General features: G+C 41.6%; 1 protein-coding gene across 7 annotated transcripts in view; it reads right to left on the reverse strand.

Moving 5' to 3' along the window:
* The window catches only part of Cacna1e (calcium voltage-gated channel subunit alpha1 E), a 473,485-nt gene that overhangs the window by 125,168 nt on the left and 322,681 nt on the right, over positions 1–25,636 (reverse strand). For all 7 annotated transcript variants that reach the window (XM_052737226.1, XM_052737228.1, XM_052737227.1 and 4 more), the window contains exon 9: positions 24,557–24,660. In XM_052737226.1, the coding sequence (XP_052593186.1) occupies positions 24,557–24,660 (104 nt within the window). The remainder of the gene's footprint in view (positions 1–24,556; positions 24,661–25,636) is intronic.

Here is a 25,636-nt window from a genome sequence, read left to right on the forward strand (position 1 = left end):
ACCCCTCACAAGGGTAGCTGTTACAAGCACAGTCAATTTGAAAGGGGGGTTAACTTCCTGCAGAAGATACAAGCCTGTAAGTGAACAACTAGGTCCATACTTCTGAATGCTCTGATAATTAGTGATCAGAAGGTCATACATTTGTTATTTGTGCTACAAAGGTAACTCTTGTTTCTCTTCTTTCCTACCTCACTTGCATTACAGATATCTAAAGTATGTGCTTTGCAATTTCTGGATCCTTGGATACAAAAACAAAACAAAACAAAAACACAAAAAATAAAAAAAAACAAGAAAAATCATACCCCATATTAATTATAACACTTAAAATTACAGGTTCACAACCCTGAGGGCATGGGCATAGGGGAGCTGACTCCGCCCCTTGCCTGAGGCAGGTGGTCCCAGTGGCCCAGACTGACCAGCTCAGCTACCACCCAGGCCCACCTTAACATATACTCCATCTAGGACCTGCTGGAGCTTGTGAAGGGACTGGTCCTATGGAATAATACCCACAGGACCTCAGGATATCCCAGAGGAGTTCTGGTGAGGATCCAGTGATGATGGTGTACCAGAAACCAGAGGCCTTGAACTAGACCAGTGAGTGACTCATTGCAATGAACATTTCCTAGTAAAGCTGATTAGATGCAAGGGTATACTATATGACACACTGAAGCTCCCAATACCACCAGGATGAATGAAGAGGTGTTGGAGAGGCAGAAAAGAAGGAGAAGCAAAGAGTTTTCTGTTTTGTTCTGTTCTTCTTGTTGTTTGTCTGTTTGCTTGCTTGCGTTGTTTTCTTTTGTTCTGATTTTTTTAAAGCTTTTCTTTTGTGGAGGGATGCTGCAGGGGTGAGGGGAGGATATGGGGGGATCAGGAGGTGAGAGGAATTGGGGTGCATGATGTGAAACTCCCAAAGAATCACCTGTGATTGTCCAACTGATTAGGGAATGAATTGAGAGACACTGTCTACCCAGGAGCTGAGAGAGTGAAGAGAAAAATATCAATGTTATTCTTGATAAGAAAATTGGGAATGCGGCATTAGATGTATCTTTTAGATCTTTCACTAATGTTTTCAGAATATTGAGCCACTCAGCGATAAGCACAACCACATGGGCCCAGACATGCCCTGATAGTTGTCCCTGAAACCAAGATTTGGGGAGCAGGAAGTCCATCAACGGCTGTGGATCCCAGCACATACCAATGACCCCTGATGCCCAAGCCCTTTAGATTTCTATAATACGGCAGAGTCAATCTTTACACTTAACCTTCACACATCCTCCTAGAGTCTTTAAGTCTTCTCTTGCAATACAAGATACAGATTGAATTGTGTGACTAGTTGTTGTCTTGTGTTATTTAGGGAATTGTGTCAAGAAAAATCTTCTACAGATGTTCAGTACAGGTCGAATTATTGTATTGAAAAACTTTCACCAAAGATTAGTTGTCTCCTTAGATTTAGAGCTCACAGACACAAAGGGTCAAGAGTAGCCAGTCTTCTAAGTTGACCTGTTATGTGTGAGGAGGAATGGATTCAGGGTGGAGACTAGAATCATTTTCTGTAGGAAGCCAGGGAAAAAGGAGTTCTCATCACTCCCCAACTGTTCTAAAGTGCAGGACATATTATATAAATACTAACTATTTACCTGGCTAATATATGAAAGGGGCTATAAAATTAACATAGACCATAACGTACTAATTAATGATTTGCTTACTTCAGAAAGAGAGTGTTGTCACTCTCACTGCAGTATGCTAGTTCATCTATATGTCATCTGTCAAGCTTGACATGTTTAAGTCAAGCTCGAGTACTGTGTCATGAGCATCTGACTTTTCAACCAGGATAAAGCACTCATTCATTCATTCGTTCATTCAGCCTTCAAACATATTAATTAGCATCTGCCAGACACTGTGCTTGGTGGAAGAGCTGTCCTAGAATCCAGGGTAAATATTGGTGGGTTTCCAATATCAAGTAAGCACAAGGTGGCAGCAGGATCCCAAAACACAACCATTCTGAGAACAAGTTAATTGAGAGGTTGGCTCGACATGCTTCTAGATAAACACCAACTACATGATGGGAGGGTACATATTACAAAACCCTTCGCCACTCTAATGAGAAAGAAATGAACACCATCAAATGAGGACAACGAAATAGCAAGGGGCATCTTCGTTAAAACACAGTTTTCTTTCTACAAGGAAACATTTCTAATCTGCTTGGGGTTCATTTTCAATTTGAGCATGGTAGATAAAGAAACAGCCTAGAAATCTTTCTCAGCTGACACACTTTAAGCTTCCAGTGCCACCTTCTTTTATATGAGCCTGTATCGCTCTGGGGTACTTTGCAGAGAAGAGGATCCTTGTGTCGTAATAAGTGCCCACCACAGGGACTTTTTGTCCTGTCTAGTGGGAAGAAGGATGTCGCACACGCACTGGCGGCAGGACTGAGGTGAAACGCACTGAAAGGACCAGGCTTGGGCTATGTATAAGAAAGGGCAGTGGAGGGGAGGAGTCGGGGAGGAAGACAGCCTTGTTTCTAGACCAGAAGCTCTCAATCTGTGGGTCACGACCCCTTTGGGGGTTGAATTTCCCTTTCACGAGGGTTGCCTAAGACCATCAGAAAACACAGATAGTTACATTCCTATTCACAACAGTAGCAAAATTACAGTTATGAAGCAGCAATGAAAATAATTTTGTGGTTGGGGGTCGCCACAACATGAGGAACTGTATTAAAGGGCCACAGCATTAGAAAGGTTGAGAACCACTGTTCTAGACAATTCTGGAGCACAGTGTGTTTCACACATAATTCCCAGGGTCTTCTTTGTCTGAATCCCTTAGCTTCACATTTGTCTAGAGCCTGGGACTGTTGAAAGTATTCAAAAACCGGAACAGTGATGCCACCTTCTTCGCCATGGTCAGCCAGGGGCAAGCAGCTGACAAGCCAGGCCTCCAGACACAGTCAGGAAGCGCTACCAGCCTCTTCAGATGCGCCCATTGCTTCATGGTCGCAGTTTTATTGTTTTTATTATTTTAATTCTTTCCCTTCTGGGCTCCCCTATCTTCCCATGCAAAACTGGTTCAGAGATGCCACTTTTGGAGCTCATTATGTTGTCATGGCAACCAGAATTCTCCAAGTTTATTTCTCCTCCTCTGCTCCCTTCCATGAACTCTCCTCCGTCTCTTACCACATGTGTGTTTTGCATGAGAAGCAAAATGCAGAAGACAGTAAGACCATTATCTTTGTCAGGTAGTTTTTTGTTTTTTTTTTCTTTTTTCCTCTCACACAGTCTACATTTTCGTTCGACACAGCACGTCCCTAACGAGGTGCATGAAATTACCCCCAGCCTCACTGCTTTGTGTCAATATTCCCAGGCTCCTGGTGGCCTGCGGTGTTTGGGAGCGAGGCTTCGGAAGTAGTCATCGGCTGTGCCTCCCTCTCCCTCTGCAGGGAGCAGATATATTTCTTCCTGCTTCCATAAACCACAAACGTGCCGCGGCTTGTTCTTCATGTCTAGCCCTCCAAAACACTAAAGACACCTACATCTATAGGTGACAGGAAGTAACAGTCCCTCAGATGTGCCTCACAGGAGATTTCCCTTGAGATCAGCGGACCTACAGTTGCAAAAAATGAGAGGAGAAGGTATCTCCAGACACAGAAAATTTGCTGCACCGGGTGTCCAGTGATAGCATTAACCTTTGCTATCCAAAACCAGGCAAGTGGGAGAAGGAACAGGCATCAAAATAGAGAAGAAAGAACCTGAACTTCCACTTAGTGGAACACGCGTCACCTGAGGAAGGCAAGTGGCGTGCTTCCCACCCGGCTCACACGTACAGAGGAAGGAGGTTCTTAGGCTCCAACTTACAGCGCAGGACCCAGAAGGTGAGACGGTTCTGTGTTCTACACAACTGCTAAAGTCAGACAACCTCTACAATCACTCACTGATGTGGGGTCCCGGTAACCCTAGGGAGACCATGAGAGTGAACACAGTCAGAGGCCCTGCTTCCTCCGAAGAGCCCATGCTCTGCTACACTGCCACCAGGTCATAACACCAGGTCACCAGGGAGCACAACAGGCTAATCAGTGCTGTGGGATGTCTCTCTGTGTGCTGTGACTGTGTGTGGCTCCCATTGGATAATAAATAAAGCTATTTTGGCCTATGGCAAGAAAGCTTACAGCCAAGTGGAAAGTCCAAGTAAAAATCAGAGAGAAGGAGGGCAGAGTCGGGAGATACACTGGCCGCCTACCCAAGGAGCCACAAGATGTCAGCAGGCCAGTAACGCCACAGCCACATGGCAACATACAGATTTATAGAAGTGGGTTAATTTAAGATGAAAGAGTTAGCTAGGAAGAAGCTGAAGCCCTAGGCCATATAGTTTGTAATTAATATAAGTAAGACTCTGTGTGCTTATTTGGGACCAAGCGGCTGTGGGACCAGGCAGGACACAGGAAAACTTCCAACTACAAATCAACACGGGAATTCTTGGTTAAATAGATATGAAACTGACCGATGAAGGCCCTCTGAGTAATAAGAACCAGTGTGGTGTTCCCTCACCATCATGGGAAACATGTTCTAGGATACCCCACACACAATATCTACAGGTGCTAGGTGCTCATGCCCCCTCAACAAACTGGCATTCTGTTATTTAGGGAAGAATGGCAAGAAAAACATCTTTACATGTTCACTTCAGGTGAATCTTCAGTCTATATGGGTGCATGTGTCTGTAGGTATGTGTGTATGTGTGCACATGTGTGAACAAGAGCATGGTGCACAGTGTGCACATGAGTACAGAAGTCAGAGGACATTCTTGGTGTCAGATGTCATTCTCCAAGCACAGTCTACCTATTTTTTGCGACAGAGCCTCTGTATCTCACCAGGTAGGGATAGGCTGGCTGGCCAGCAAGCCCTCAGGATCTACCTGAGCTGAGATTACAAACGTCCACTATCGCCCCCAACTGTTTGTTTTTAATGTGTGTTTTGGGGGATGATACTCATGTCCTGGTGCTTCCATGGTGAGCACCTTCTTGGTTGGACTGTCTCCCCAGCCCTGGGTGTATTTTTTTCCTAAATATTTTCAAGCAGTAGTTAGTTCAACTTGTGGATGAGCTCATGGGTAGAGAGGACCAACGATATTTTAAAGTTACAGACCCGCTGAGCTTAAGACGAGACTGTGCAATTAAACCCCATTGACGGGTAGCTCAGCCGAGACTCTGGTTAACGTACGATATCATAGCTTGTTTGCAACAAAGGACTCTCCAAGTGCTGGAGGCATAAAGGCTCCATACACTAGTGTGCCTTAAAATGATCCCAAACGAAATTAGCTGTGTAGCTGCTGAACCAGTAATGATTGAGAATGCGATGCCCTGCAATGAGGAGGTTAGAAAGGAACAGGACAACTGAGCAGGACACATGTAGACTAGAATAAAATGTAGTGGGGTGCACCAAGAAGAAAAGACAGAGGAGAAATGGATAAGGACTCCAAGCTGGCAAGGTAGGCATCAAGGTATAGATTGCTGAGTAGATTGGGAGAATAAGATTAAGTTACAGGAGTACAGTGGTACAATGTCAACCAAATTGTTAAGGACTCTTGCTGGCCTATGAAGATGTGACTAATGTCCTGCTCATGACTGCTCCATAGCACCCCGATTGTTAGAGCATAGTACCTATCTTCTGGTGTCTTAAGGTACTTTCTTATTCTGAGCCACTGACCACCCACCCATTATCTTAGCCTAATCCATTCACAATTCTGTCATCATTCACCTAAGAAAAATTATTCCTCATATGGCAAGCGTTTAACAAATGTGGAATGAAATGAACTAGTCCTTGAAAGGAGACAAAGCAATGGGTGTTGTGGAAACTCAGTCTCTCTCTCTCTCTCTCTCTCTCTCTCTCTCTCTCTCTCTCTCTCTCTCTCTCTCCCTCCCTCCCTCCCTCCCTCTCTCCCTCTCTCCATATCCTCACAGACTACCTCCGAGTGTGAAGTTGTGAACAGAATCTGTGCACTCTGACTATGCCCATTTAAGTGCCCACATCTTACTGCCTCTCTGCTTTGGAAATCTCTCCAGAATCTAGGAGTTTGCTCAGCCCACAAGCAGGGCAGCCATAATATACTAACTTGAGAATCAGCCCACAAGCAGGGCAGCCCTAATATGCTAACTTGAGAATCAGCCCACAAGAGGGGCAGCCCTAATATGCTAACTTGAGAATCAGCCCACAGGCAGGGCAGCCCTAATATGCTAACTTGAGAATCAGCCCACAGGCAGGGCAGCCCTAATATGCTAACTTGAGAATCAGCCCACAGGCAGGGCAGCCCTAATATGCTAACTTGAGAAGGGTCAGGAATAAATGGGAAATGTAACTACAGGTACACACACACACACACACACACACACACACACACACACACACACACACATACACACCACGTCTAACTCAATGCCCCTGTTGGCTAGTGGAGCAATTCTGACACATATTCTGCCTGGCTCCTAAGAAATTTCCCAACAGAACAAGCCTCAGCCTCTCAACTTGGGTGCTCATCTTATTCCCCTGTCTCTGCCTCAATTTCCCCACTCCTTTGCAGGTAGAGATTCAAATAAACCAGCCAATCTAACTTGAAGTGTTTTGGTTTTGTTTTTAGGGAACCCACGTCAAAACACTATATGTAAACTAAATAGTTTATCAAATCATTTATCACCCAACAGAAAAGACAGATGAAGAAAGGGACTGCTAAACCAGGGTAGAATAGGTACATGGTTGAAACTAGAAACTTAAATTCTACTTTTCAAATTTGCCAGGAGAAAAATCTCAAGCAGGGTGGAAAGACAAAAAATTCTAGAAAGAGAGTACATGCTTGAGAGACTTAGCTCTAAAACTGACCTTCACAGCCCAGCCCAGACAGACCTGCTACCGTCTCTGCGAATTCACTGGAGAAGAGGGCCGGAAATGAATGACTGAGTGCATGAGTAATCCTCCTTCTCTGGGGCTGCAGAACTTGACATTGAAGTACCCTCTAACTATTTTAGGCCTTATGATTTTTAAAATGTAGTTTTTCTATTCACAAATGTATGCAGAAGATATAGAGATACATACAGACATGGAGGAGGTATAGATGATAGCAAGAAAAGCATGACATCTTCAGTTGGGTACCCACCAATGACCCCAATGGGCTTCAGTAGATCATTTCAATCCAACAATCACACAGATGAGTTAAACTAAATGGGTCACAAAATAAAACCAAAAGTCATGAACCTGAGAAATGGACTGACAGGGATGAGGCAGGGTTGGTAGGAATGAGAGGGAGAGTCAAGAAGGTAGAGAGGTAGAGAGCAATCAGAAAGCATTATACACACATATGAAAATGTCAAATAATGAAAACAATAAAAGGCAACTCCACCGTTGTCAGATAATTATGTCTGGAAAGTATACTGAGCTGATTTAATCTCCAAGGACAGCTTTGAGCTAGTAATAGAGAAACATTTAAGTCATGTAAAGAATAGGGCTTCCCCCAAGGAGATTTATTAGTACAATTAGATGCTCAGGTCAATTGGTTGGGTATTCACATTCTCACACTGTCACTGTCCACTGGAAAATGCAAGCATGGGAACAGAGAGGGAGCAGGCTTGTGAGCTGAGTGGGGCATATATCCTCCTAGAACACACAGGGGTCAGGCCAGCCTATACATAGCATGTTGGCAGCGTCCTTCTTGAGTCTTATTGGGTTTTTTCCTAAGAACCAATGTTGTTATCCAATGCACGTGTATTCTTTTTATAACATTTACCATTACTTATATTATTTGCTAGCTATCAGAATACGAAGCTCATGGTGAGAAGCCTCATCTTGTTCACTATCAAACCCAGAGTCCCCAGTATGAGTGCTTAATGCATGTTTGCTGAACAAATACTTTAACAAATGTTTCTCCTCTTTACTCTATGCAAAGACCAATGGTTTGTACCTTCTCCTTCCAGTTCTTGCTCACTAAGATGCTTCTGGCTATTAATAAGATAGTCAGAAAAATACCATGATAATCTGTGATAATACCAGATAATCTTGCTATATAATATTTGATTATTGAGTACCTTGATCTAAATAGAGAGTATGATATGAAATCCCAGAGACAAGGGGATAGAGGAGACACTTGCCTATGTGAGGTATAGAAGAGTATATGGGGGTGGGGAAGGAAAATCACATCTCTTTTAATACCACTTCAATCTGATGAGAGTTGGGGTGACTCCTCTGGTCCTGTCAACTTCATATTGTGGGCTGTCAGCTGCTAAACATTAGTCATCCGATTGAGCCTAATACAGGTAAGAGTATAGGCTCTTATAGTAATAGGCTTTGTGGTGCCTACTGTTCCCTTAAAAGTTCTCAAGTGCTTTCATTTCCCCAGGTTCTCTAAGGAGCACGCATCTCAATGCTCTGCATATCAGAGCTTCTTCTTCAACAGAAACGAGTAATTTCAATATTTTTGCTAAATGAGGAATATTTTGGGACGCAATGATAATTAAGTGTTGAGAATTTAGTGATGCACTTGACACCAGGGGGAAAATAAAGAACTTTTAATTCAGCTGCAACTCTTAACAGCATCTGAACTTAACAGCCAGAAATGCCAAGCACCTAGAATATAAGCAAGTTGTAAAGACTGTGATTATCAACTGGAGAAATTGAGAGATTTTACTTCAGTCACCCCAGTGTGCATGTGACTGCAAGTGCAGAGAAAACGTGTCTAGTTGGAGGGGTGTGACTCTAGGCTATAAGCTCAGAATGAAGCAGGTTTCTAACACTCAGATTTCCTCTCAGTGAAGCCAATTACAGGGGGAAAAAAAATGTAAGTCCAAGTAAAAAATGTTTTTCTTTCATTCTTGAATAGCCTAAGACTTTTTGCTTGAAAGCTACAGTGAAGTGAACATATGGGATAAATTACAACAGAACAAAAAGCCAATTAAAGACTCTATTATAGAAAAAAACACAATTATACTGAGGTCATAGTCATTGTCCCTTTCTCCATGTAATGGAGAAGAAACATGGTACTGTTTGCGGAAGAGTCCCTGGATACTGACAAAATAGTGAGGTTCTCCTGAAGTACTCTGTGCCCAACATTTCAGCTAATATTAAACTAGGCTTTCAGAGGAATTATAGCCACTGAAAACAATTCTTAAAAATCTTGAGAAAATTACTGACAGATACAGACATCCCACAAACAGGAAGTTGGCCTCCAATTCATTCACTGGAGGGCATTTCCCCTGAGCCTACCCATGTGATTGTTAATTATGCTAGGTAAGTTCTAAGGAAAGGAAAATGAACTCACTATGGTGCCTGCCTTCATAATGTTATTAAAGGAGCAAAGATCTCCACGATAACTATGAACTAAGGTAACTGAATTCTAATAGAGGAGTATATACAGTGTGACAAGATCTTAGATGGGGAAACTTGATCTTGAAGGATGAGTCAGAGTACCCCAGATAAGGCAAAGCATAGAAGTGGTTATTGGAGCTTGGTTATTCTCGGCACAGAAATGATTACCTGGGAACTGGGTGGCAGGGCTAAGGGAGAGAAGACTTAGAATTGAGGTTGGAGGGCGTGCAAGATAAGGAACATTAATTTGGACTCTTTCACTAAAAGATCCATGGTGAGAAAATCTAAAGTGATTAAGGTGTTTGCTTCAAGTGTTTAACTGCTAAAATTAGAAGTTTTCAACTTTGTATTTGTATTTTCTACCCACTCGATACTGTTGTTCATTGTTATTTTTCTTAGAAGTTACTGGCCCATAAAAAGAAAGTTCCTATTTAATAATCAGTGGTCTATTTTTTGATATTTGTTTTCCATACTTTTTCGATAGTTATTAATATTCATTATTTATCATTGAAATTTTAAACCATCAAGTAAATGTGGGAAGACCACAAATCTCATATAGTATAGGCAAAATGTAAACTGGTAAATGCTCTCTGAATGGAAAGTAGGAAGTGTCTTTTATGTGTACTTTCCATATGGTTTAGCAGTTGCACTGTTGAGCATTTTTTCCAGAGAAAGGAAATCTATATTTACTCAAAATCCTGTGTAGAAAAAAAAGCTATGTAATACTTGTAAATGAGTGAAGATGAACAAAATCCAGATGTCCTCTAAGGAGTTAATGATTAGACAAAATGTGGTACATCCGTACAATGGAATACTATTCAAAAATAAAAAAAGCATGACCTCATATAAGGTCAACAGAGATAGACTCCAATGTTACAATCCATAGGATTATACTCCTTAAACCATCTTTAAAAGATTAAGAAGTTGGGGTGGTGGTGGAAGATGATGAGCATGACTATGAAGAGGAGATGAGGTCCTCTGACAGAACAGCCCATATCTTAATTATATTGACAACAAGTCACTGTGTAAACAAGTCTCCATTTAACAGAAATAATACAGAACTATGCACACATACAAATAAGCTATGCCAAGCTGATAATGTCTCAATAAGCTTAATGGATTACAACAGAGCCATTTCCTGATTTGGGTATTATACTATAGTCATGCAAGATATTATGGAGGGGAGCTAAAAAAGGGCATATGACCTTGATTTTTTTCCCTCCAACTTCTTCTGACTTTAAAATTTTATCAAAGTAAAAAGTGAAAGAAAGCCAGCTAGATTCCCCACTCCACCAACTTTGACAGCTACTTTTTGGTCACCACTGCTTTGGTTCTCCATGGCTCATTCATCCTTTGGGGTCTCCTTACTCTCTCTTAAAGTGCTGCACATCTTTGTACCCTATGAAGCAATGTTTTCTTTTGGTTTGGTGATGTCCTTTGGCCAGTCTTGACATCCTTTTAAACAGTGTTTCTCCATATCTCTATCCCTAGAGCGAATTATTCTTTTCTACATGTCTGCCATGGATCATGTTGTCTGCACTGATAGTTTTCTGTGTTGTGTTCTGATAACGTGTCTCATCTTCTCTCCCCCTATTCCAAACACACAGATACTGGCTGATCCTGTCTTTTTGTTCTTCCTGAACCTCAAAACCTCTATGTCTGAGACTGAAAGCATCTGCCTTCCAGAACAAGAATTTCTCATTCTGCCATTATTATTCATTTCAGCAAGTGAACCCAAAGTTCTCTAAGACTTTCACAGATTACTATTGCCATGTTATTCTACAGGATCTCTCCTTGAGTGCACAGTGAATTGGGTACCATGTCCTGTTCCCCACCTCAATCTACCTGGCTATCTTCTCCTTTACACTTTAGTCATCAGGGATCATGTTTCTCATCTTCTGGCTGCAATCAGAGACTACTTACAGTCTTGCTGCTCAACAGTAACCTTTCCTTGTGTTTTCTTCTTCCTTAATTCCTAATTATGTAAAATTCAAAACAAATTCAAGTTTGGTCTTTTGTTTCTGCTAGTGAATTATAGCACCTATTTTTATTTTTACATATTCAAAAACATCATCTTTTCTTTATGGGATTTGTTTATATCATGTTTAGAAAGGCTCCCACACACACACTCCAGAAAATGCCTTTAATGATCCATCTTTTTTTGGACATTTTATGATTTAAATTTTAAAATGTATGTACTAGCTTTACCTGTAGTTTATTTTGGCATAAGTTATAAGATGAGGATCCAACTCAATTTTTTCCAAGTAATTAGTCATCAACACCATTCAATGAATGATTCATTTTCACTAATTTTAGATAATGCATATATTATAAATTCATATATAAATCTATAATATATATTTGGGTATTTTTTAATCCCTCTATACCTAAAGTATACTACAGTTTTTATTTTTACTTTAGAATGTATTTTAAGGTCTGTTTCTCATTGTTCTTTGTATGAATTTCGACATAATTTAACAGGTAAATATCTTCATTGCATTTGCTAATGCTACATTATAGACTAAAATAGGAAAAAGTTATCCTTGTGCCTTGAGCTATTCTTTTTCAAAAATAGGGGTCGTCTTTTGACTTACATAAATGATAACATATGTTTCTTAGACTCTCCTGAGATGGGAAAGCAAGCTTGATGAGGACAAGAATCTTCGGTTCACTTTTTATTGTGTTCTGAACATTTAAAACACTGTATAAAGAAGATCGATACCCATTTCCTGAAGATCTAATTTAATGGGTACGTGTGTGGTTCTATTATTTAGGCAATCAGAAGCCATAATGAGCAAGGAAGGTAAACAAAACTGCAACTAGCTGTTTTTGGCCATGGGTGGCAGGCTGGCCAAGTGGGAGAGTACTCAGAGTCCAGAATAGTTCAAGATTCAGTTCACAAAGCATTCCCAAGGGGAATTAATACGCCTGGATAAGCAATTAGGTGCAGAGAAGCAGTAGGAGAAATATCAAAACTAGATAAGGTTTCCATCTTTGATAAAAAGTATGATAAAGAAACAGAATATGGAGGTTGGTGTGCATGTTTAATGGGACAGGAAGATGAGACACTGCATCTGGTTTGGAGCACCCTAAGTTAGAAACCTAAGGAATAGCTAGGTAAAGGTGTGTACTTCAGGACACAGCACTGGATGAGTAAATTAAATCCACAATCATCTCATAGCAAGGGCATCTTCTAAGTGTTACTTCAATTCATGTTATTCTGCAAGTAAAAATTGGTCCCTCCTCTGAAAAGAAGGTATGTAAAAACTGACTCTAAGATGGAAACATTCTTGAAATAAATTGAAATGTAGTCACCAAGTAAAGCATTGATAAAATAACATAGTCATTTCCTAGGCGCTTGAATACTTCAGAGAGCAACAAAGACTAGAAAATACACATATCAGAGTCTACACATGAATATGTGAACATGTGCTTAAGTATGCACATATGTATGTACATGTATACACACACATATAAGGATGTCAGAGCCTTCAATCTCTATTAAATTATACTGTTACCTAGGAGATACCAGGACTATCACAGCTACTTAAGAGTGTAGCCAGCCAGAAGGTCCATGTGTGAAAAATCTTCCAATAGAAAATGAAGATGCTTTTACATTTGCCTGTTGTCTTCACCACCAAAAGGCACTCAGTGATGTCCTGACTTAATTGATCTAGCTTATCTTAAGAAAGTATAAATCTTAATTAAATAGGATCTTATTTTCATCATCTACTCTGATGGTCCTGCTTGCTGATTTCTCTTTCTTTATCTTTCACACTTGGACCCAGCTTATCCAAACTGACTTCTCAGGGACAACTATGGGTCTTTCCTATACACAACTTGACTTTTACCTACAGCCATGTTTCTTCTGTTAATGATTCTCCACCTTGGTGGCATCCACCTAGTACTACCTCTGCTCTCCTCAGTACAAGAGCATGATTCTTGTCAGGGGCACGGAATTTTAAGTATTAGAAAGCTAAGGAGCCTGTCCCAAAGAAGGTAGTCCTACAATGGGGGCAGTACATAAACAATAGGTTATGTGTGCAACCTAAGAACAGAAGTTTCTCTGGGGCAGGGGAGTTTGAAAATCTCAACTTCTAGAAGAATGGTTTATACCTACTGGCACAACAGTAAATATTCATTGAATTAATAAACTCAAAAAAGGTATTTTTCTGGTGTGCTGCAGCACAGATGTGAGTCACAGCTCCATTTTGTGTAGAAACCAGCAGCAAAGACCTCCTTGGAAATGGCCTCCTAGACAGGTAAGTTCACTTTGCATTCCAAGGAACCCTAGACTGAGTGAGCATCAGAACTTATACTGCTGAGTTTTTTTCTAGGGCACTGTTCACTGTGACCTTTACTCTGATTTGTCAGATAGTGGTAAGACTTGTCTAGAGATCACTGTGAGAATTAGATAAATGAACAGTCATGAGAGGCTTCCTAAATGAAACTCTCTAAAGCAACAATAATTGGTTCAAATTTTGTGGCTGTGGTTGTCCATAATCCCCAATAGACTGATACCTTTATCCTTTAAAAGTACTTATGTCTGAAGCATCTGCCATATCTGGCATAAAAGAAAATATATTTATAGTTGGATGCTTTAAGTTCATGTGAAAAAAGATAAGCATACCACTAAGAAAATGGGCAAGAGGCATAAGCAATTACCTGAAAGAAAATAACTACTAACAGCCATGTATAAAAATAAGCAACCTTGTCTGGGGATATAGCTTAGGGTAGAGGGATTGCTTAACAAGATTCTAGGTACAATCTTTGGTACCAAACAACTCAGAAATGGTTCAAGAGACTCTGTTCTTTTGTTTTCTTTTTTACCCCTAAACTACTACTCAGTTCCCAAACAAACAGAAACAGTTCAACTTGCACAGCTGTCTACCATGCCTGTAAGATCACTAATAGCAGTGATGATGCTTTTAACTCAAGAGATCAGAGCTTTCAGTTTTCTGCAATACCACATTATCTGGGGGACTGAATGGAGCAAGACCTTCCTTAAGGAGGTCTTGCTATATCTCAGTTTTCTTCAGTTCAGAGAAAAGTAAAAGATACTAGCATATGAAGACAGATCCAACTGTATGGAAAAAATATAACCAGTATGAGAAACAAAACCCAACAGGCAACAGTCACATCTATAATTCCAATACGAAGAAGATGGCGCATCCTAGGGAGGCAGACTTAGTCAGGACCCTGACCTCCCAGCTTCCATTTCTTCATGTGTAAACTGGGGCCAATAATAGTACCTGACTCACAAGGCTGCTATAAAAATTAATTGAAATAATTTACACAAAGTATTTAGCATAGGGGCGGGTATGACGAGTTCTCAATAAACGTTAGCGCTTGACGTTAGTGTCAGTATTAAATTCTATACAGTAATTCTGTTACTATTAGTAATCAATTCTGTAACGAACAGCTATGTAGTACTACAGGAATATGTGGGAGAAAAACTTTAACCTAACTGCAGAATGGGAACAGGAGTATGGACCAGGGAAAATGTCATATAGAAAGTCAAAACTAAAGCAAACTGTGAATGATGAAGACTTAGAAATACAGCCAAGGCTTACTCCAGATTACAGAAGGTAGAAAAGCAAGGACATTTCTAAGGAAATGCAAATGATGGAGTGTCTAGGTTGATGTCCCTATGTGGGACATAAGGACCCAGTCCGTTTATCTTGTTACCTGCAGGATCATTATGGATGTTCAAGCCTTAGGGTGTCACTTGAAATCTCTGAGATCATGCTAATTGGCTCTATGGATGTAGTTGGCAAGTAAAACAGAATGTTCTTTCCCTGATAACACTGATTAAGTATTTATTATCCCAAAATACTAAATATTGAGCACTAATAATCTGATTTCTTTAATAATCCTATGCATGAGAAATATTAGTATCTTAAACCACAACAGGGTAAATGAAGATATAGGAAAGCAAAGAGACTTGATTAACATCCCACAGCCAGAAAATGATGAAAGTGGAAAACCCAATGCAAGGCTTACAGGGTATTTTATTCATGCCTATAGCTCTGATGCAGATTTGGAAAAGCACCCTAGTCAGGAACCAAGGAGACCTGGGTTCTAGCTGTGGCCTGACACCAAGTAGCTGAGTGAGTTGCTCATACTCTACTTGAGTCCCTCGTTCATAACATAGAGGCCAGGAACAAAACTACACAGGGATAACAGTGCTGTGGGATGGTCTGTATGTCAAATGTGTTGCTGATTGGTCAATAAATAAATCACTGACTGGTCAGTGGCCAGGCAGGAAGTATAGGCGGGAGAAGGCTGAGTCAGAGAGACACTGCCAGCCGCCATGATGACAAACAGCATGTAAAGATGCCGGTAAGCCACGAGCCATGTGGCAAGGTATAGATTAATAGAAATGGATTAATTTAAGCTGTAAGAACAGTTAGCAAGAAGCCTGCCACGGCCATACAGTTTTTAACAATATAAGTCTCTGTGTTTACTTGATCGGGTCTGAGAGGCTGTGGGACTGGCGGGTGTCAGAGATTTGTCCTGACTGTGGGCCAGTCAGGAAAACTCTAGCTACATAACAGAGTTCCTTCCTCATATGATTTTTTTTTATCATACTTTAAGGTACAATTTTGCCAACTATCTTGAAGAACAGCATGCCTTTTAATTTAGCTTCATATGTGACCCCCATAGTCATACAAATGTGCTTCTAGTCAAAGTCAACACTATGAAATCTATTGTAATTGCTGTGATAAGGTTTAACATGAAATATTTTTCTACAGGATTGTCCTTGCTACCACTGATAGCCCCTTTTATATTCACCAAATTACACTGTACTGGATCCTAGACAATAACATATTTTTCTGTCCAAAACATGGGAGCTATGTGGAGGACGTGTCTAAGGGCATGGGTGTTCAGACATAGCAGACCTTCTTCCAAATTCTGAACCTGCTGCTTAACAGCTCTGTTTATGTAGGCAAGCTACCAACCTTTTCTACCACCGTTTCCCTATTTATAAAAGAAGAAAGCAATACCTCATAGGCTCTTTATGAGGATTAAATAAAACAATGCATGTCGTGGAATTGGCACAACATTTAGTGCATGGCACAGACCCAATAACTCAGGGCTTTAAAAATAACAACCTGAAGCAACCCCTACTCTGCTGCTGTGAGCTAGTCAAAAGGCAGAAAATGTGTTCTCTCAGCCCGATAGACCCAAAACCTATCCCATTTCCCTCAAAACCTAACTCTTGCCTCTCTGTTCTCTCCCAGCCACCTGGTAGCCCAATTCAGAAATTCAGAAGTGGCCAAAAGATTGTCCTACGACACTCACACACTGCACCAGTGGCTCTCAACCTCCTTAACACTGTGACTCTTTATACAGTTCCTCAGGTTGTGGTGACCCCCGACTATAAAATTATTTCCGTTGCTACTTCACAACTGTAATTTTGCTACTGTTATGAATCATAATTAAGTCTCTGTGTTTCCCCATGGTCTTAGGTGACCTCTGTGAAAGGGTCATTCGACTCCCAAAGAGATTGGGGGACCCACAGGTTGAGAACCACTGCACTACACAGTCACAAGTCCGGTAGGTCCCACCTCATCACTTGTTAGATCTGCCCCATCTTTTCCATCCTCACTGCTTCCCTCCAGAACTGCTGCTCCCAGCTTGCCTCCCTACTCTGGTATGCTTCTCTGTAAATCTTAACCCACTGACAGGTCTTCTTTCTCATTTCTAGCTAATCATTAGCTATCTCAAAAATGTGCAGAAGTGTTGCCCTCTTCCGCTAGTCTTATTTGATCTTGGTCCCCCTCTAATTCAATTGCTTTTTAATCACATTTATTTATTAGTAGGGAAGTCACATGCACCTGATACAGCATCTCTGTGGAGGTCAGAGGATAATCTGGGAGTGTACTTTCCTTCTACCACCTGGGTTCTGGGCAATCAAACTCTGGTTATTGGCTTGGTGGTAGGCACCTTTACTAACTGAGCCAGATTGCTACCCCCTAATCTTAATGCTTGCCCTACTTCTGTCTCTCTACCTTGATTACAAGTTCTTGAAGGATAACAGCTCTCTGAACTTGTTGTGATGTCCACAACACCTGGCAGTGAGTAACATTTATAGCATGCACTCAGAAATGGTCGTCTGAGAAAATGACCGATGTCTACTGGTTGATTTCAGTGTTAGTAGCCCAAGAACATTGGTGTGTAATTAAACACACAGTTATTTTAGCCATGTCTACTTGTCTTAGGAAGATCAGACACATGGCAATTAATATCCAGAAGCACTACTCAGAATCTTATCTGGACTGCTAAGCTTAGCATGGATAATTTATATTATAAGCCCCGCAACCATTTCTGTCTCAAGTCAGGCCCAGAAAAATGCTCAGTTCCCACCTCCTAATGTACAAGGACAGATGAGTCAGCAGATCCAAGGTTACTCTGAAGACACATTGGTTAGTCTGTTCCTAGGACCAAGACTAAGACATAGAACTTACCTCTGTGCCCTCAACAATGCCTTGCAAAATTACTTGTACAAAAACTACAGAACCTACATATATGAATCTTAAATAATAGCTTTCACAAGAATTTGAATCCCAGACTACTTGAACTTAGACCCCTTTACATGCCTTTTAATTTTCTTTTGTTTTGTTGTCAGAGAAGGTTTCACGAGAAATGAGTCTTGACAATGGAGCTACTCCACTCATTGAAGGGATGCAACCAGAAGAAGCCTTCCTCTAATATTAACAGGCCACCTCTTTCCATCAGTCATCAGAGCAAAAAGGTCTTTCCCGTGGGTCTTGGCATCTTCTCCCTCATATGTACAAGGTCACATTGTCACATCGTATACATGAAGACCAGTGTGTGAAAATAAGCATGGGATCAATGCATGTACAAACTAACATTGGAACCTAAACTTTGTACTGTGGCCAGAACAACATTCTGGGCAGCCTTTCTGAAGGCAGCCTGGGATAATAAGTTAAGCACCTAAGCAGAGTTTGAGTGACTGTGATCTCTGGCCCTGCTTCTAACAGAACCTTGTTATAGACCAGCTCCTTTAGCTCTTCATTCCATCTTTAAAGATGTTGTGTGCCTACGCCAAGTTGTTTCAAGAAATGAATAAGATCTTGGAAGCAAGGAGCTCTGAAAACTATAAGATGCTTTACATCATACTTGAGGCTTCTCACCACTCCCAGTGCATCTGTAAGTAGTCCTTGTTCTGACTTCCTTACTCCCATTGGAAATAGCATAATCCTCACCCCCCCCACACACACACACGTTTATCTTCCTCTCTCAGAAGCCATGAATGCAGTAGGTGGAGATGCTGGAATAGCTCAGGGTCATTTTCTGTTTGTATGAGCCTTCTGCCCTGTAGCCCCTGACAGCACTTCAGGATGTGCTTATGCAGCCCTGGTTTGTTGCCATGGAGACAGGAAGCTCTGCTTCTCTTCAAGCCTAAGCTAATGGTTTTCATCAAATCCTATTTCCTCGGAGACACGTAAAAACGCTACAATGCTTCTATCCATCTCTCCTTTTTAAATATGAAGCCAACAAACACACCTCACAGTTTTTCATCAATGTCTCCACCTCTGGGGATGGGGCCTTCTGTCATTTGCATACTTGATGCCCAGAAGACCCTTGCTCAGTGTAGGGAGGTTTGCGCATCCTCCTTCCATTTCTATAATTCCCCACTCCTAGAGTCACATTGGCACAAAACATTCAATATGCTCACAGGTCACTGAAGCCCATTCCCTGGAGACAAAATGTGCAAAGCTATATACCAGGTGCTTCAACGTGTGAACCCCAACTAAGGAGACGTTTCATCCTTTCCAGAAGCATGGACTCACAGATCCAGCAGCAGAGAAACCCCATGACCCCTCCTATACACAGGACCCAGTGGTGCCGTGCCGAGTCCTCTGTAGCCACCAATGAAAATCCTCCCAATGCTGAGCCACTGAGGGCAGCACCAGAACACAGAAGAGAAGCCAGGACAGAAGGAAGTATTTCAGCCCCAGCTCGCAAGATCCCTATTGTTAACATTCCTTTAAATGTCAGAATTTATTCACACCAGCTCTTCCCAGCTGCCAGCACCGTTTCCAAGGTCTCAGGTAGTTAAAGAGGCATCTGCCAAGCCAGGAGCTTGACATCTTCTGATCCAAGAAGGTGGTCTCCCAGCCAGAGGGGAGTTGATGGCCACAGAACTGGCTCGAACCAAATAGTCACAGACTGATGAGAGCTTCTCCCCAGTGTCTTCTCCGTGACCATTTTACGGGTTTCTGCCACATTTCTTAGTGTGACACAGTGAGACTGGCACAATTGTGTCCTTGATCTGTTCCCTCCCAGGTCAGTCCTTCCCTGCTGGTGCGAGGTTAGTGTCCTCAGACCCTCGGTCCCTCCTACACTTGTTTTTATGATAATTTTGCTTCAAATTTTAAGGTATTTTTATTTTCCGCAGAGTCGTGCACATAGAACTCTAAAAGTCAAACAATTTAAAAAGATTGTAATGAAAAAAAGCAGCCCTCGGTCTCCCTTTCCCAACCCCAGAATCTCACTCTCCAGAGGCAGCCACTTTCTACTCGTCTGTGTCTTCTGGTATTCATTTCAAATTTTCTAAATATTATACTTAAAACACTGCTATTTCTTTATCTTTCAGTTTTAGAAACTACTTAATGATTTGCTTACTGTGGAACCTGAGATTTTGGTCTTTGATACCCTAATCCCTTCCCCGTACTCAGCCTCCCCCAAGGTAATAAAGGCAGTTGCAACACTGTGAGAGGCTAGCTCAGACTTCAGCATCAACCATGGAAACCAGGTTGGCAGCTGAGCTACACAGAGGACCTGCTGTGCTCCCGTTTCTTTGGGAGTAGTACTTCTGTATATTGTGAATTAAATGCTTCAGTTGGGGTAATGGGGGAGGGGAAGAAAGGAGACAGAGATGAATAGAGAAAGAATACACTATTGTGTGTGTATAGTTTGGACCAAAACAAATCACAGAACCTGTTCGAATACAACACATCAGGGAATATATTAGTTTTACTTGTTTCCTAAAGATAGCATTTTTAGGACCCTCTGGTACCTTATTTAAGTCTGATCCTGATGCCCTCTCAGTTACTGAGTGTTGTCACCCTAATTTTATTTCACTACAATACTGGGGCTCAATCCCTTTGTCTTTGTCCTCTTCTGTATCCCTTGTGTTTGTGAGTATCATGTTTGCTCTCTGTCTCTCTGTCTCTCTCTCTCTCTCTGTCTCTCTCTCTCTCTGTCTGTCTCTCTCTCTCTCTCTCTCCCTCCCTCCCTCCGCCTCCCAAATGCTGGGATTAAAGGCATGGGCCACCACCGCCCAGCTGGCATTCTGATTCTTTATAGCCAAACATTAACCCTATTTCCAATTGGCAGAAGTTTTCAGGATGTTCTTTTCTCTGATGGTTTGAAATTCGTGGTGAGTCACCTTGGTTTGATTTCCTCTAACTGGATGTCCTGAGGGCTCAGTAGACATTTTCATAGTTAGTCTACACGTCCGTATTCTAGTAACTGGCCACACAAGCTATTACAACATTGCCAATGCATAACTTTCCCTTTGAATGTATTTTTGCAAACTGTGTTTTATACATATACAAATGTGATAGCATATCGCATTGTCTCCTTGTTTTCCATGAACCATTCTTAAGATACCCTATACTCCATGTGCACATGGTATCTGTTGCTCTTAATTGCTACATCACATGCCACGGTATGCATCCTACAGTTTACATATTTAATCTCCCAGCTTGGGACACCCAGGATGCTTCCCATGCCCACTGCCAAGAACTCACGCTGGAAAGAATGTCTTTGCACATGTCTCAATAGTTCTTTTAATCTGGCAATGGTGAGTCTTTTGGTTCTGGGAACATCTGTCATATTTTTCTGTGTTAATTCTTCCTTCCCATTTCATTGTTCTCTTTATGAAACTTTCTTATGGAAATGTTGGATCAGTTGTAAATATTTTGAAACAAGGCCTTACTACATAGCCCAGACTGACGTTGGAAATGTGATTCCACTGCTTTAGTCTCTCAAGTACTGGGATTACAAGTGTGTGTGCCACCACACCTTGCTCTTTGAGTCAGTCAATGTCTGCCTCTGGCTCTGGCTCTCTATCCGTGCTTGTCTCTTTCTATCTCTGTCTCTCTCTGTGTCTCTGCCTCTGACTCTCCCTCCACCCCACTTTTTTTTTTTTTTTTTTTTTTTTTTTTTTTTTTTTTTTGGTTTTTCGAGACAGGGTTTCTCTGTGTAGCTTCTCCTGGAACTCACTTGGTAGCCCAGGCTGGCCTCGAACTCACAGAGATCCGCCTGGCTCTGCCTCCCGAGTGCTGGGATTAAAGGCGTGCGCCACCACCGCCCGGCTCCACCCCACTTCTTAAGTGGTATCCTCAATACACTACAACTTTACTCTTTCTTGTTTGATTACCTTCTTACATTAACTCAGCTTTGCACACTTCTCCATCAGTTACATTTTACATATAATTCCAACAGCTCTTCTTAATCTCAACATGTGGTGATATATTGTGTCCCCCAATATATTGTGCATCCTAATAAACTTATTTGGGGTCAGAGGACAGAACAGCCACTAGAAAGACATAGAGGCCAGACAATGGTGGCACACACACCTTTAATCCTGTCACTTGGGAGGCAGAGATCCATCCAGATCTCTGTGAGTTCAAAGCCACACTGGAAACAGCCAGGCATGGTGACTCACACCTTTAATCCCACGAAGTGATGGCAGAAAGCAGAAAGGAATATAAAGTGTGAAAACCAGGAACTAGAGCTGGTTAAGCTTTTAGGTTTTTGAACAACAGTTCAGCTGAAATTCATTCTGGATGAGGACTCAGAGGCTTCCAGTCTGAGGAAACAGGATCAGCTGAGGAACTGGCAAGGTGAGGTGGCTGTGGCTTGTCCTGCTTCTCTGATCTTCCAGCATTCACCCCAATACCTGGCTCCAGGTTTGTTTTTATTTAGTAAGACCTTTTAACATCTTTTTGTAATAAGCTGTTAATTTGTATATGAAATTTTGTCTCTGTCTCTTCAGGCATCAAATATGGTTTTTTAAATTATCTGTTACTACCTGCACCGCTCATATTTACTCAAGTTTCTTTGGTCTGTTTGTTACATCACTTAGGGCCTTTCAATTTGGGCATTTTGCCCAAATGTTGACGACCCCTGGCTGTGTGTTCATACTACCAGCAAGGCAGTGGAAGTTCCGCACCCAGAGCTGGGGCTTGGGGAGCACTGAATGCAGTGGGTTGAGCCACAACCCCTTAAAAAGACCATTCATATTCTAATTCCTGGAGCTCCTGAACGTTACCTTATTTGGGAAAAGAGTCTTTGCAGATGCAGCAAAGTTAAGTATATTCAGAAGAAAAGATCAACCTAGATTATCCAACGATGCTAAATCAAATCGCAAATACCCTTATAAGAGCAAACGTGAGGGAGAAGACAGACATGGGCGAGGAAGAGGCTGTGTGAGCCCTGAGGCAGAGACTGGAGGGATGACATGGATCACCAAGGGATGCCTGGATCTACCAAAGCTGGAAGAAGGAAGGCATAATTCTCCCAGGCCATTGGGGGGAGTGTGGACCTGCCAGATCTGGAGCTCATAACTCAAAAACTACCAGAGAATAAAATTCCTTTTGGTTTACACTGCCTGCATTGTGGTAGTTTATTGTGATAGCCAAAGGGAATGGACATAATGAATTTTACAAGGGGAGATGGGATGGGAACCTGTTTCTCTAACCTCACCAGACTGTGATAGATGTTTTCTCTTAAGAGAGAATCCCCACAGAAGAATCCTCTAAACTATTGCCAGATTGCAGTTTTTCTGAGAAAACAGAAGTGGGCTGGGGAACCGACATTCAGCTTATGGACTGTCACTTAGGCCTCTTGTTTCCATGACAATGTCAAGCCCACCCTCAGATGCAGCAGGTGTCCCTCTTCCAACCCTTGCTGATTTAAACCTCAACAGAGAGTAGGTCTCCTAACTTGTTTAGGGGTGTGGCTAAATGGGGCAGATACTTGCCAGTAGTGTCTGGAAAGTGAGATTGATTTTTTTTTATCAATCTCCTGTTTTTAACATTATGCTCACTCCAATTCTTAGGAATATGTGCTGTCTCTAATTCCCAAGCCTTTCTTCTGCTCACAAGGGAAATCAGTCTGCCTATTTATCGTCATTCCCCATTGGAGACACTTAAGCTTTTACAACTACTGCAGCGTCAACCATTTGTAGTATTAAAAAGTTTGTTCATATTCCCATCTGCTGTCATTTCTCCCACTTCCTTGTTCTTGTGTCCTTTTAATGTGTCCTTCCACTATTCATAGTTTCAAAAAAAAATCCCCAACTTGTTTCAGACACGTATACACAAAGATCACTTTACTTGCTATTATTTGAAGAGCTTACACCAACTGACAAAATTATCATCATCATCATTACCACAATCCCAACTCTGCTCGGTGAAATGTAGGGTTTTCTAAAATATTTACCTGGGCCGAGTCATCTTAAAATGTCATAGTTTAGCTTCTTTATGCTCCATGCCATGTCCCATTTCTTCATCGCCTCTAGAGTGTTTATCTCCATATACTCTGTTTTCCTATATTATGCTAACACATAACTTATCCTGCATGCATTTCCCAGTCCTGTTTGAAACCAACTCTAATGACTTCAGCCTATGAGATTTGTTCCTTCTCCCAAACAAATTACTGTATTTCACATTGGTCAATAAAAACAAGATTTGTACTCGCTTTTTCAAATGACAAAAATGTCTTCTCTGCAAAGCATGTTAGAGACACTGGGCAACACAAATTGGTATAGAAGAATTCAAGTCGCAAACAAGAAACGTGATGTCCGATACACTGTGAAGCAAGCAAGCAAGCATTTTTTGAGGGTAAAATCTGTATCTCCTTTAACTTTATGTCCCTAACAACCAGCACAGTGTTTGACACAGAGTTATTGAATCGATGGATATATATATATATGGATAAATGAACCCACAAGACCCTATGTTCAGAACTGTATATGACAAAGATTTTTAATGCCTAAAAACAATCAAGGTGGTTAGAACAATCATCTGTTACTGGACTGAAGCAGCTAGAACAGCACTGGCCCAAAGGGACTGTCCAGTAAGTGTCTTCTAAGGGATAGTTAACTGAGTAAATCTGTTATGAATCGGAAGGCATTAGCTCTGAACTAGCAGCTCACAAAAGTGAAACATCTGGCTTACCCTGAAAGCACTCCCAGGACAAGGTTGAGAACAAAGAAGGATCCAATGATGATGAGGGGGATGAAGTACAGCCAATTCCAGGTGGCTCCTAAGGCATCATTGGTCTGAAAAAAAAGAAAAATGGGTTCTTAATATTTAAAGCCGTCTCCCAGAGGCAAAGCCCACATTCCGGCAGCTTCATATAGAGGGGGATGTAACAATCACAGTGCAGTTACAGTTAAACATTTATCTCACTCCCATCCCCATTCCACTTTATTGTAAGACAACTCACACTCTGCCATGTGCCTAGTGAAGGTCACAGCAGCATCTCTATAATATCCTTAGTGGGAAAACTCTAACACCCTTACTTAGAAGATATGAAAACTGAATGGAAAAAAGCCAAAATGTATTTCCAATGTTATAAAAAGGTGAATTGGCTTTATGATTCATGGTAACATGTATTCTCAACCTTTGCACTCTTAAGCTAGATAGATTCCCAAAAAACAAGGTCAGGCTGTGCCTGTCACCCTGTCCCATGGGTGTTAGTAGGGCTAACTTAGTAAAAGCCCTTAGTATGGGTCTTAGAAGGAATTAGGTTCATACCATGTTGCCCAGCTCCTGGGGTGACTTTCCTTCTTCCATCATGATCCTGTATAGAGCTAGCCCAGGTCTGGCCCCAGTAAAGCCCTAGGCAGAACAAAGACTATATCTAGATTTGAAGAGTGATCATATGAGATCTTCCAATCTCTCCTGATCTCTCTCTTCACTCTTCCTTCTCCCCTAACTCATGCTGATACAGAAAAGTGGGGGGGGGGGCGCCACAGAAATCTATATTATAGATTCTTATGCTCCAAGTTAAATGCATAGTTATTGAGGTGCCCAGAACTGAGGAAGAATGAATTATTGTATTTTTTTCTTTTTTTTTAATTAAGAGATTTTTCTATTCATTTTACATATCAACCACAGATTCCCCTGTCCTCCCACCTCCCACCCCCCAGTATCCCCCCCCCCTCGAACCACCTCCCATTCCCACCTCCTCCAAGGCAAGGTCTCCCATGGGGAGTCAGTTGTTTAGCTTGAACTGTATAGGGTCCCCCAGGC

This window comes from Peromyscus californicus, unplaced genomic scaffold (assembly GCF_007827085.1).
Source record: "Peromyscus californicus insignis strain IS unplaced genomic scaffold, ASM782708v3 Scaffold_14__1_contigs__length_90479793_seg_2, whole genome shotgun sequence".
Taxonomy (NCBI): Eukaryota; Metazoa; Chordata; class Mammalia; order Rodentia; family Cricetidae; genus Peromyscus; species Peromyscus californicus.